The sequence below is a fragment of the Onychostoma macrolepis genome, chromosome 22 (assembly GCF_012432095.1).
Source record: "Onychostoma macrolepis isolate SWU-2019 chromosome 22, ASM1243209v1, whole genome shotgun sequence".
In the NCBI taxonomy this organism is placed as follows: Eukaryota; Metazoa; Chordata; class Actinopteri; order Cypriniformes; family Cyprinidae; genus Onychostoma; species Onychostoma macrolepis.
This window is the reverse complement of record NC_081176.1, coordinates 37,599,210-37,612,421: the sequence shown is the minus strand read 5'-3', so window position 1 is coordinate 37,612,421 and position 13,212 is coordinate 37,599,210. Positions and strand designations below refer to the sequence as shown.

At 36.3% G+C, this 13,212-nt stretch overlaps 1 protein-coding gene across 1 annotated transcript in view; it reads left to right on the top strand.

The window, feature by feature from the left end:
- The window catches only part of LOC131531085 (SLAM family member 9-like), a 3,176-nt gene extending 149 nt beyond the window's left edge, over window positions 1–3,027 (top strand). Inside the window, exons 2-4 of the mRNA XM_058761632.1 lie at window positions 1,547–1,858; window positions 2,370–2,681; window positions 2,981–3,027. Of these exons, the coding sequence (XP_058617615.1) occupies window positions 1,547–1,858; window positions 2,370–2,681; window positions 2,981–3,027 (671 nt within the window). The remainder of the gene's footprint in view (window positions 1–1,546; window positions 1,859–2,369; window positions 2,682–2,980) is intronic.
- The last annotated feature ends 10,185 nt before the right edge of the window (window positions 3,028–13,212 follow it).

Genomic DNA, 13,212 nt, shown 5'->3' with positions numbered 1-13,212 from the left:
AATTACATTTTTTTACATAAAAGTATTAAAGGCATGGCAAGTTATGTGATTAACTACAAATACCACATTAAAACTATGTTACTGTGGTAAAAACATGGTAAATGTTGTGTTTTTGTGATTTAAATAGTACACAGTAAAAACACAGTTACTGTGGTAAAACAAGGTAAGTGTTGTGGATACCGTGTTTTAACTACAAATAGTACACAGTAAAAACACAGTTACTGTGGTAAAAACATGGTAAATGTTGTGTTTTTGTGCTTTAACTGCAAATAGTACACAGTAAAAACACAGTTACTGTGGTAAAAACATGGTAAATGTTGTGTTTTTGTGATTTAAATAGTACACAGTAAAAACACAGTTACTGTGGTAAAAACATGGTAAATGTTGTGTTTTTGTGATTTAAATAGTACACAGTAAAAACACAGTTACTGTGGTGAAACAAGGTAAGTGTTGTGGATACCGTGTTTACAGTACAGTATAGATTTGAAACACGACATAATTTCATTCATAAATACGGGACGATCGACTAACGTTACTTTACGAGACGGTGGAAACTCTACCTGTACGTGTCTTGAAGTTATCTAAAATCCATATATTTTAGCAATAAAACACTTCGAATAGCCGGGAGAGTTTAAAACGCAAAAGCAAGCATTTTAAAGAAACCCACAATGCATTTAGGCGAAAGTATCTGTAGCATCTCCTGTTGCCGGTAGGGGTGCTAATCTAGGGAACGCTCGTATGGGTCGTATTTGAGGATAGTGACAAACGACCTTTACGGTTGTATGAGTTGGAGGACTTGTTGTAACCTACACATAGGAGCCTGATAAAAATGCTCATTTTAGATGAAAATTTCAGATGGCACTTAGAGACTTTTGCATCTGAACTCTTCAATTGGAGACACTAAATTAAAATTAAAATTAAACTAAATTAAATAAATTAAATAATTTCCCCATATGTGTGTGTGTGTCCAACTCCTAGTTTTGGGGTTGCGTTGTAAAGGGCAACCTGTGTCAAATAAATAAGCTGTGGCACCCCAATCAGGGACAGCCGAAAGTGAGAGAGATAATTAATGCTGTATTACTCTTACTTCAGTCATTGTGCAATTTTAGAAATGTAGTTCATAAAAATGTTATTTTTAATTTCTTAATAAGATGTCACACAAAACCTCCTTCAATGTTCCCAAAGAAATAACCAAATGGTCATCTTACACTAATGTTAGGAGAACATTCTGTGGTTTTCTGGGTTTATGCATCAACTTGAACATGATGAAGCTGATGAAGGTCCAATTATTGGTCCACACAAAGCTGTTTGGCATTTATCTGTTCATTGTTTCATTGTTTTGATTTTCATGTTGTTTTTGTATGTTTTAAATGTCCTATTTGAAGGGTTTGTGTCAAATTAAAATTAAAAGATTAAAATTGGTGCAACATGTAAAAGAGGTTATAGAATTATTCCATTTGAAATGAAACAATTACAACAACTTTTTAATAAGAGCATCAGTGAATCAAAATGAGAACTTTGAGTAACAGTGTGTTTTGTTTTGCAGGTGTGTTTGGTGATGAAGTGAAGGTGAAGGAGGGAGATTCAGTCACTCTAACTGATGATGATACTGAAAGACAGGGATATGATATGCTTGAGTGGTTGTCTGCAGCTGTACTCATAGCTAAAATCAATATGAAAAGTCAACAGATCTCATTTAATGATAGTCTTGATGAGAGATTCAGAAACAGACTGCAGCTGGACAATCAGACTGGAGCTCTGACCATCATAAACACCAGAACCACAGACTCTGGACTTTATAAACTACGTATGAAAGGAACAAATTTGAAGAGCAAGAGCTTTAATGTTACTGTCTATGGTGAGTAGAGAATATGTTATTTGTCCTGTCTTTATTTCTGTTTTAACATTGTTTTTGAAAGTAATGTTTATTCTTTATATTACAACAAGATTTATACGTTTTTTGTTTGTTTGTTTTTTTCAATGATGCATATAGAGATGAAGTTATGTATTTTGTGTATGAATTATATGTGTTTTGTCATGTTAAACCTACTTTCTTTTGTCACTGATTCTATTTGAATAGTTCAATGGGCCTTTTTTTAATAATTCAAAAGCATAATTTTAGAACAAGTAAACCCCTGTTCACACAGAATTAGCATCTCTCGGTGACAAATCAACATGATCTCATTCATTTTCATTGAGAGCTGGCTACTGCCACATGACTGAGAGTGACCACTGGCAACTATATGGGGGCCTTACCCAGCTGGATGAAACAAAGTAGACAACATCTATCAACCAATCAGAATAGAGCATTCGTCAGTGTTGTGATATAGCATTAATTTATGATGATTTTTTTCTTTAAAAATGTCCAGCTCCTGTGCCCATTCCTGTCATCACCAGTTACTGTCCTTCATCATCATCATCATCGGGATCATCATCAGGATCATCAGGATATAAATGTTCACTACTGTGTTCAGTGTTGAATGTGGGTCATGTGACTCTCTCCTGGTACAAAGGAAACAGTTTATTGTCCAGCATCAGTGTGTCTGATCTCAGCATCAGTCTCTCTCTACCTCTGGAGGTGGAATATCAGGATAAAAACACCTACAGCTGTGTGCTCAACAATCCCATCAGCAACCAGACCACACATCTGGACATCAGAGAAATCTGTCAACCATGTCCAGGTACGTCAGCAATAAAAAATAGCATTTACTGAGCTGAAATGCATTTGTCATGTAGCAGTGTAAGTTACTGCTTTACCACAACAGTATGATACATCATTACAGAAACTAATTAGCTGTGACAACTATAACAAAGTTGCAAATCAGCACATCTGTCAGTCAAACTTCAAACTATGTTGGTTCTGTTGACATAAGCTAAACACCAGTGTCACAATGATCCACTCTTAACTGTTTATGAAACAGATCTTGGTTGAAATAGAAGGTTCTGTTTTCAGTGCACACTTTTTTTTCTTCCCCCTCAGACATTTCCTCCTCCAGCATCTGCTACTGTGCATTGCTGAAGGTGTAATCCGATTGGTTGTCTCTGCTCTAGTGGGCGTGGCTGTTTTTCCCCCACATCAATTTACTCTCCATGCACCATAATGGCAAAGGAAAAAACAGGTTTTTAACATCTTTGCAAATTTATTAAAAATAAAAAACTTAAATATTCACACCCTTATCTGGGACAGTTTAAATTTAGCTCTCGAGCATTCATATTGCTTGTAGATGTTACTGCACTTCGAGTGAAGTTAACCTGTGGCAAATTCAATTGAATGGGTATGATTTGGAAAGGCACACATGTCTGATAATGCATATCAGAGCAAACAAACTGCCTGTATAGCTCAGAGACAGGATTGCATCCAACCACACATCTGGGGAAGAGTTCAGAAAAACATTATGCTGCATTGAAGTTTCACAGAAGCATGTAGTCTCTGTTACCCTTAATGGAAAAAGTTTGAAACAACCAGGACTCTTCCTAGAGCTGGCCTCCTGGACAAACTGAACAATTGATGGAGAAGGGCTTTGGTTTGAGTGGTGATGAAGAACCTGATGGTTACTCTTGTTGAACTCTACGATCATATGTAGAGATAGGAGAAACCTACAGAAGGACAAACATCACTGCAACACTCCACCAATCTGGGCTTTATGAAAATGAAAGTGACGTGACATACAGCCAAGTATGGTGACCCATACTCAGAATTCGTGCTCTGCAATTAACCCATCCAAAGTGCACACACACAGCAGTGAACACACACACCGTGAACACACACCCGGAGCAGTGGGCAGCCATCTGTTTATTTTTAATTAATTTACGAAGTTGTGACAATTCTGTTTTTGCTTTGTCATTATGGTGTATGGAGTAGATTAATGTGGAAAAAAAGTCATTCAAAGCAGTTTAAACGAGGATCCAGTTTTGATGCATTTTGTATCCTTCATAATTCCTTTAAGTAATTTTTGAAGCATTTATAGTGATCCTGAATATCACTGTGTGAATGATTTAGACTAAAGATCAAACATCACTCACACAGAAATCATCATGGGATATTAAATGAACTCCTATTATGTTTAATGAGTGATAGACGTGATAATCTTTTTAAATCTTCAGATTCAGTCATTTTAACTCAGTTGGAGCGCAGACAAGTAAAAATGTATTTCTATACACTCTGTATAATAATATTTAAATGTCCATTATCTCCTAAAATCTATAATTTCCTAAATGAGGTATGTATAACATTAATGGAACATAAACCATCAATTTTCAAATATTATATTACATTTTACCAGGGCGTTTTTATGTTTTGAGTTATACAGCAACATGACTCTCCTAATGCAGATGACATAGCTGTAGCTCCCCTTGTGACTGAATATGGAACACATTCCATTTTAAATGGCCTAAAATACAAAATACAATTTTAAAATACACACAAAAAAAAAAAAAAAAAAAACGCCCCAGAGCTTAAGGGGTTAAGCAATATAGAAGGGGAGAGAGAAGGGCACAAGCCTTTAAAATATCCACAATCTGTTCAAACATTTTGTCTTAAGGCTTCTACAGCTGAAGCAGATTTTGCAACAATCCATATGTTCATGCATCTTGATTCTGCATTTAGTTACATTTATTCATTTAGCAGACACTTTTATCTAGAAAATAAATATACCAGGCCATTAAAAAAACTACTTGATAAAAATAATGAACTGGGTTATTTAGTGAATTTGCATTACAAAATAATAAATAAATAAAAAGGTGGCAAACATCATGACCGAGGGTTTTTCTGTTAAAGGCCTACTGTTAAACGGTTCTAGGAAGATGTCGACTAGAGTGAAAAAAAAAGAAAAAAAAAAGATTAAGTGTTAAATGAGAAGCTGAGAGAAAAAAAAAACTGACCACAGTCGCTCGGTCGCAAAAATAAATGTGTGAACATTCGTCATTTCTTCAGTTTATATTCCACTCTGCTCTTAGTTTGATCTTTATCTCTCATCACGACTATTTTAACACATTTTTGCATTCATGTCTGTTTAACTCCATGATTCACAGATGTTGAGCCTGATCAAGTATCTCTCTATTGTCCTGCGGCTTGTAAAACTGTTGTTTAGTTTAGTTCAGTTTTGGTCCAGTGGTTTTCTGCTCTCCACAAACCACAAGAAAACTCCAGATCAACTAAACCAGCGACACCAGCTGCAGCAGTCACTGAATCACCATGAAAAGAGTTCAGCAAGAGATGAGTTCAGTACAATCTGAATGATTCACATCAACAAAACATGTATTTTGTGTGAATATAGTAGCAAGTGATCAATTGAGAGCAGATGACAGAGAAGAACTGCGAGTGCATTTTAACACTTTAACCTTCAAACACACTGTGGTTTAATGAGCTTGTGCTAAAACAAATGCTGATAAACAGTCCTTTAAGAAACTGAAGCTCTCAGGAGTCAAAAAGATCCTGATACTTCTAGTCTATACATGAACGTGTGAGAGAGAGAGATGGAGTGTGAAAACCAGAGAAGAAACTGAGCAGTGCATTTGAAATTTAGTTTTTAATACTAAACAGCATTCAGATCTGCTTTATATAACATAATCAAATCAGGTTTTTAAAAATTACAGAACATTACATATGACTTCACAGATAATGAGAGCTTGTACAGGATCAGGATCTACACGTCTGTGTGAACTGAAGAGATAAACGAGTTCTGATGACTCAGTATGACTCACTTTTGCAGGATTACTCTTCTGAACAATTTTATACCAATTTTGAACCATTTACAATTGATTTTAGACAGTTTATTGTGGCTCTGAATGTCACTGTGTGGCTGATTTAGACTAAAGGTCAAAAGGTCAAACGTCACACACAGAGAGCTGATCAAAATAGGATATTAAATTAATTATTATCAGGGTTTTTTTAAACAATCTACATGTCAGAATGTTTTTAATCTTCAGATTCAGTCATTTTAACTCAGTTTAATGGTGTACAGAAAGTACATCTCTCCTAAAGACCCCGCTGGAGCGCCAACTAGTGACAGAACATGGAAAAACAACATTATTTTACAGTGTCAAAGGCCTTAAAGGTCCCATGACATGCTGCTTTTTGGATGGCCTAAGTGGTCCCTAGTACTGTATCTGAAGTCTCTTTCCCGAAATTCAGCCTTAGTGCAGAATTTCAGCCACTACAAGGCAGTCCCAAAATGAGCTTTCCTTAGGACATGCCATTCTGTGTCTGTAGCTTTAAATGCTAATGAGGAGGAGAGAGGCGGGGCAAGGTGGAGGGTGGGTGGGCGGCCTTAACCAGCTTTTCAAAATCGAAACAGTGCGGGTGTTTTTATATCACTGTATTTCTGAAGGAAACCGACTGTTTTCAGAAAATTTGAGATGTCATTTTCATTTCATCTTGCATGCAATGTCTGATAAAGCAGCCTTTGTGAGTAGAGCTCTGCTTTGTGTACAGCGTTACAGCGGAAACTGCTATCTCTGCGCTCTAAAAGCGCCTCCCGCTGGCAGAGAATGAATTTGCATATAAGCAGCCACAAATAGAGTCCAAGTCTGTGGGAAACACTGTACACATACTTCTCTGTTCATTTGTACATCCAAACACTGAGCAACTGCCATGCTTCGCTCGTTTGCAAGCCAAGATGTCTCTTCAGGAAAAAAAATATATATTGCGCTCGCCTCACACGGTAGTAGCTCATTTTCTCATGGGCGGGCAAAGCAGAGAAAGGGGAGGTAACCTTTCCCTGTATGACGACATAAAGGGAAGATTCCAGATTGGGCCATCTGAGCTTTCATTTTCTCAAAGGCGAAGCAGGATACCCAGGGCTCGGTTTACACCTATCGCCATTTCTAGTCACTGGGGGACCATAGGCAGGCTAGGGGAACTCATATTAATGTTAAAAAACCTCATAAAGTGGAATTTTCATGCCATGGGACCTTTAAAAACCAATATGTGAATGCTTACTGTTTAAATATTTCCGTAATCTGTAAAAATATATTTTTATATTTTTATAAAATGTGATCACCACCTGATATTTTAGTTATGTGATCACCACCTGATCCTGTTTTTGATTTTAGTTGAGATTTGTTATATAGCAGCTCAGTTTCCTCACTGAACTCTGATTAAATGTCTATCATAGTGTTTTGAGATGGATATATAATATTTGGAGGATTTTCACAGTATATGTATTTTCATGGCTCATATGGTGTGTATTGTTTTCTCTCTTCTCTTCTCTTCCGGTCATGATCGCCTCTGCTGGTAGATGCTGTAACTACACTATCTGGAGACACAGAGCATCTTCTTCTTTAAAGGCCATTCAAACAAATATATGTAGTTGTGTACTCTCTTCCACCTTCAAAACCACGACTGAGCTGAGACCCTTGAGCAAGACACTGAACCCCCAACTGCTCCCCGTGTGTGTGTGTGTGTGTGTGTGTGTGTGTTCACTTGGATGAGATAAATGCAGAGCTCATGGTCACTTTCACTTTCTCTCTCCTGCTGAAGCTGCTGTAGCTCCCTCTTGTGACTGAATATGAAAATCGCTCCTCACTCTGATATTTCAGTCCTTTAGGAGTTCATATATGGACAATCTGTTAATTATCACTTTGCTTCTTTGATCCAATTTATACTGATTGACAACCATGTCGATATCTTTCTCTTGTATTGTTTGCTTTTTGGCAAAATTATCCTCTTCCTCATTCTTCTTCTTCCCTGAAAACAGTTGTGCTGCTTATTGAACTCTGAAATATTTTTTTTTTCAGTTTTTTGATGATGAACCGAAAGTTTAGAACATATTAAAAATATTAAACAGAAAATAGAAATGTGAATTATTTAAAATTATTTAAAATAGCAATGTTTATTAACTGTAAATGTCTTTACTGCTTATATATATATATATACAGTGGTGTGAAAAATTGTTGGCCCCCTTCCTGATTTTTAATTTTTTTGCATGTTTGTCACACTTTAATGTTTCAGATCATCAAACAAATGTAAATATTAATAAAATATAACACAAGTAAATACAACATGCAGTTTTTAAATGAAGGTTTTTTTTATGATGTGGCCGGCCGACCAAAATTACCCCAAGAGCACAAAGTCGACTCATCCAAGAGGTCACAAAAGACCCCAGAACAACATCCAAAGAACTGCAGGCCTCACTTGCCTCAGTTAAGGTCAGTGTTCATGACTCCACCATAAGAAAGAGACCAGGCAAAAATGGCCTGCATGGCAGAGTTCCAAGACGAAAACCGCTGCTGAGCAAAAAGAACACAAAGGCTCGTCTCAGTTTTGCCAGAAAACACCTTGATGATCCCCAAGACTTTTGGGAAAATACTCTGTGGACTGACGAGACAAAAGTTGGACTTTTTGGAAGGTGTGTGTCCCGTTACACCTGGTGTAAAAGTAACACAGTATTTCATAAAAAGAACATCATACCAACAGTAAAAAATGGTGGTGGTAGTGTGATGGTCTGAGGCTGTTTTGCTGCTTCAGGACCTGGAAGATTTGCTGTGATAAATGGAATCATGAATTCTGCTGTCTACCAAAAAATCCTGAAGGACAATGTCCGGCCATCTGTTCGTGACCTCAAGCTGAAGCGAACTTGGGTTCTGCAGCAGGACAATGATCCAAAACACAACAGCAAGTCCACCTCTGAATGGCTGAAGAAAAACAAAATGAAGACTTTGGAGTGGCCTAGTCAAAGTCCTGACCTGAATCCTATTGAGATGCTGTGGGATGACCTTAAAAAGGCGGTTCATACTCGAAAACCCTCCAATGTGGCTGAATTACAACAATTCTGCAAAGATGAGTGGGCCAAAATTCCTCCACAGCGCTGTAACAGACTCATTGCAAGTTATCGCAAACGCTTGATTGCAGTTGTTGCTGCTAAGGGTGGCACAACCAGTTATTAGGCTTAGGGGGCAAGCACTTTTTCACACAGGGCCATGTGGGTTTGGATTTTGTTTTGCCTTCATAATAAAAAACTTCATTTAAAAACTGCATGTTGTGTTTACTTGTTATCTTTGATTAATATTTAAATTTGTTTGATGATCTGAAACATTAAAGTGTGACAAACATGCAAAAAAAATACAAAATCAGGAGGGGGGCCAACACTTTTTCACACCACTGTATATATATTATTGCACAATTTGCACATTTACAATGCAAGACAGGGATCATATCCCACATACTAATATTTCACATTTCTGTTTTCTTGTACTGCCATTGTGTGCTGAAAAAGATGAAGTGCATTTAAAAGCCTTTTCTTGGCAGCACTTGAATTGCAAAAAAGGCCTGTCTATATGGTACTTTTAAACTGTAAAATAATAAACAATAAATGTAATAAATATAATTTAAAACATCATATTTCAATTGGCACAACCATTATTATTATTATTATTATTATTGTTATTATTATGCCACACTGTTTCATTCAGTGAATAATTAAACAAAATCTGATTTTACAGCTCCCTGGGTGTAAAACTAACACAACTAGAAAACAATGTTTTTTTTTCCCTCAGCTATATCTGGTCATATTCAGTTTACTCTGTAGATCTGATTTTGTAAATCAATCATAGAACATACAGTATGCAGCAACACGTTTCACACAATTCTTTTTATATTCAGGTACATTTTCATGCGTTTCATGTGAAAACAGTTGTTAGGAAGCAAAAGCTGTATCAGTGTTTGTCCACTAGACGACAGAAATGATCCAACATTAAGATCAGCCGCATATCAATATCTTGTGAATATTTATTCATCAAGCAGATGTTTTTGTCAAAATTAATAAAACAATACATTCATACTTTAGCATGAATACAAAGGCACTATAAATTCAGATTGCTTTTACAATTTGACATTCAGATCAGATTAAGACTAAAGGATGAGAAGTGTGTGTGTGTGTGTGTGTTTCTATTCAGGTGGGGACTTAAACCTGAATACACACAGACTCGTGGGGACTCGTGTCACGGTGGGGACCTAAATTGAGGTCCCCACGTGTAAACAAGCTAATAAATCACACAGAATTAAGTTTTTTGAAAATCTAAAAATGCAGAAAGTTTCCTGTAAGGGGTAGGTTTAGGTGTAGGGTGATAGAATATACGGTCTGTACAGTAGAAAAAGCATTACGCCTATGGAGAGTCCCCACAAGGATAGTGAAACAAGTGTGTGTGTGTGTGTGTGTGTGTGTCTGTGTGAAATGCAGAGCACAAATTCTGAGTATGGGACACCATACTTGGTCACAAGTCACATCCTTTCCTTCAAATGTTGATGATGTCAGAGTGATTGACACTTGTGGGCGGGTCTTATGTTATTAAAGTGAACTCGTCCCCTCCTCCTCATTCACTCCATCCACATCCTCTCCATTCAACAGCGGCATCTCTCCAGTTACTGATTCATTCACTTCTGTGGAACTTGAATAAAAATACAGAGATAATGAGACAAAATAAAAATAAAATATTTGGAGGTTAAACTACAAATAAAATGTGTGATATCATTTCAATGCCGTATTGTCAGTAGCTCATTTGATGAAAAGCTCACAATAAGCATAGAAACATATAAGTAGATGTCAGGACGTCTCTCTCTCTTCTCTGCTAGTTTTTTGTTTTCATTTTCCTCACGCTCCAGATGTTCATTGTCTCACAGCTGTCTCTCTCTTCTTGATTTCTCTGCTTTATATTGTTGCTCTTCTTTGTCAGTGAGATTTGTGCTACTCACATTCTCAGTTCACACATACACGTTTTAAATGTGTATATTAAGCAGTTTGAGCTGAATTAACTGCAGAAACATAACAGCAGAACATGAGGAAGAACAGTGATTGTTATTACATTCACAGACTTGAGGTCTGACATAAATGAAGAGTTTTCTTCCTCTGCTGAGGATCAGGAGTTTATAGAGTCCATCATGATCAGCTGTGAGGTTTTTGATGGTCAGTGATCCAGTCACTTCGTTCAGCTCCAGTCTGCCTTTGAATCTCCCATCAGGAACATCTTCATATATAGAGATCTCTCTGGTCTCTGCTTTGATTTCAGCTATGAGAGCGTCTTCAGATCCAAACAGCCACCGTATCGTATCACCGGTCTGTATTTCAGTATTAGTCTTTAGGATGACAGAATCGTTCTCCTCCTGATATCTACAGTCCCTCCAATGATTTGAGCTTTGAGAGCGTCTTCATTTCCAGACCGCCTTAGAAACAGAAATGAGATTATAAGTGAGTGATCAGATGAACATGTCAGAAACACTGAGAAGATGCTGTGGTTCTTCAAGTTTACTTCTAATAATCAGTCCGTCGTCTCTTTTTCTTAAAGAGCTGTAACAATTTACAACAATGTTAACACGAAACACATAAATTTATGTAACTCAAATATTATATATAAGATTTTAGACAGTGGAGATCTGTCTAAAAACCATGACATATATCATACCACTCTATAAATCTGTCATTTATTGACATATTGACATATGAAATATTGTCATGACTATCACAAAGAACAAAAAATGTGGAAAACAGCAGAAATGCATCATAAAATTACTCCATATGACTTGTGCATGAGTCTTCTGAACACATACAACTACTTTAACTGCACATAAGTGGTTGTTTGCTTAAAATATTACACTTTGCTGCAGCTTTATAATCTCATTTTTGTTCTATACTCTCATATCTCACAATAAAGCATTTTTTTCTGTTGCTTCTGAAATACATATTTCAGCGATCTTGTGGAGATAGTGAATCACACCAGCAGAACAGCTACAACAATCCCTGCTACAGCAGCTGGAGACAGATCTGATACTGTAATGATAAACAGAGACATGTGTGTCTGATCTATAACAAACACTAGAAACACCAGCACTGTATAACCTGTAGATCTGTTAATGTACAATGATTATGATACTTATAGCACATTTTTGAGTGTATCATAATAAAGCTTTGGGAAATACTACCATGTCATAAATTGACGCATACTTGTATATCATCCTGTCACACTAACACTTACATCCTCATATAAACTATCCAAATTTTATTTCTTCCTACCTTTTGGAGAAAAAAAATGTCTTTCATGCGAACCCTTACAAAATTACCCCGATTTTATTATGATTTTATTTTTATTTTTATTTGGGGATAAATAAAAACAGCAAATGGCAAAAAAAATGTGCTGTTCGTATGCTTTATAAAAGTTCACAGTACTACTGGTAACATTTATGAAATACAAAATATCAATAAATAAATTAGTTTTCACCAGGTTATCTGTTAACTGACAACTCAAACCCCTTTCAGGGCGTCTTGGCTAACCTTCGGGCTTGATTTTTTGATGAGCAGAAAGATTGAAATAGAAATATAAAATGGAAAATAGAAATGTGATTATTTGAAATTACTTAAAATAGAAACGTTTATAAATTCTTTGCGACATTCTACCAGAAACGTACATTATCTGTCCTTGACTTCTTACAGTGAATAAAGAGTATTTCATCCAAAAAATGTCTAAAACTGACTGATGGTTTATTTCTGTGAGTTGTTCTGTAAAAGAATGTCATTCATTAGGTTCTCAGATTTTTTTTTTCTTTATTAAAAACACTTTTGAAAATGACAAATCCTGTCCTTGTCCTTGTCCTAATCCAAAATAGAAAAATATCTCCATCAATAACAAGTTTAAGTTGTTATCATTCACATCAATTGATTAAAAACATGAAATTAAACATAAATTCTAGAAATAAATGCTATTTTACAACTGCCCCCATGTTTTCGGTCAGTCCTGTCACGTTTACATAAAACTCAACATAAAATGGGTGCAATAGGCATTTAAGGGTATGACTCAGAGGAAGTGACATCATTTGACTGAGTTGAAGCTGACACTGAACAAAGACGAGTTCTGTATTTGATTTTTATTTTATTTTTTTTTTGTGTTTTTTTTTTTTTTAGGAGGAGGATGATGAGCTAAAGGGTCAGACCCTGTCACGGTCAAACATCCCAGAAAATAATGAAAATGTTTTAAATCCAAAACATGTCTAAAACGGTTACTGAAATTCCTTGATTGCATGTTAACAGTTTTTATGCTAGCATGCTAGCAGGCTGAGTAATAGCAGTTTAAAGTGGCCGACCGTCAGGCCTGTCACATCAGGCTCAGGCAAATTATGGAGAGAGAAACAGAAAAAATCTGGTCTTAAGAGAAAGGTCTCAGTTCCACGGCCTTCAAGGTCAGAAAGGGCTACAGTCACAGTATCACTTCATATGTGGTAATAAC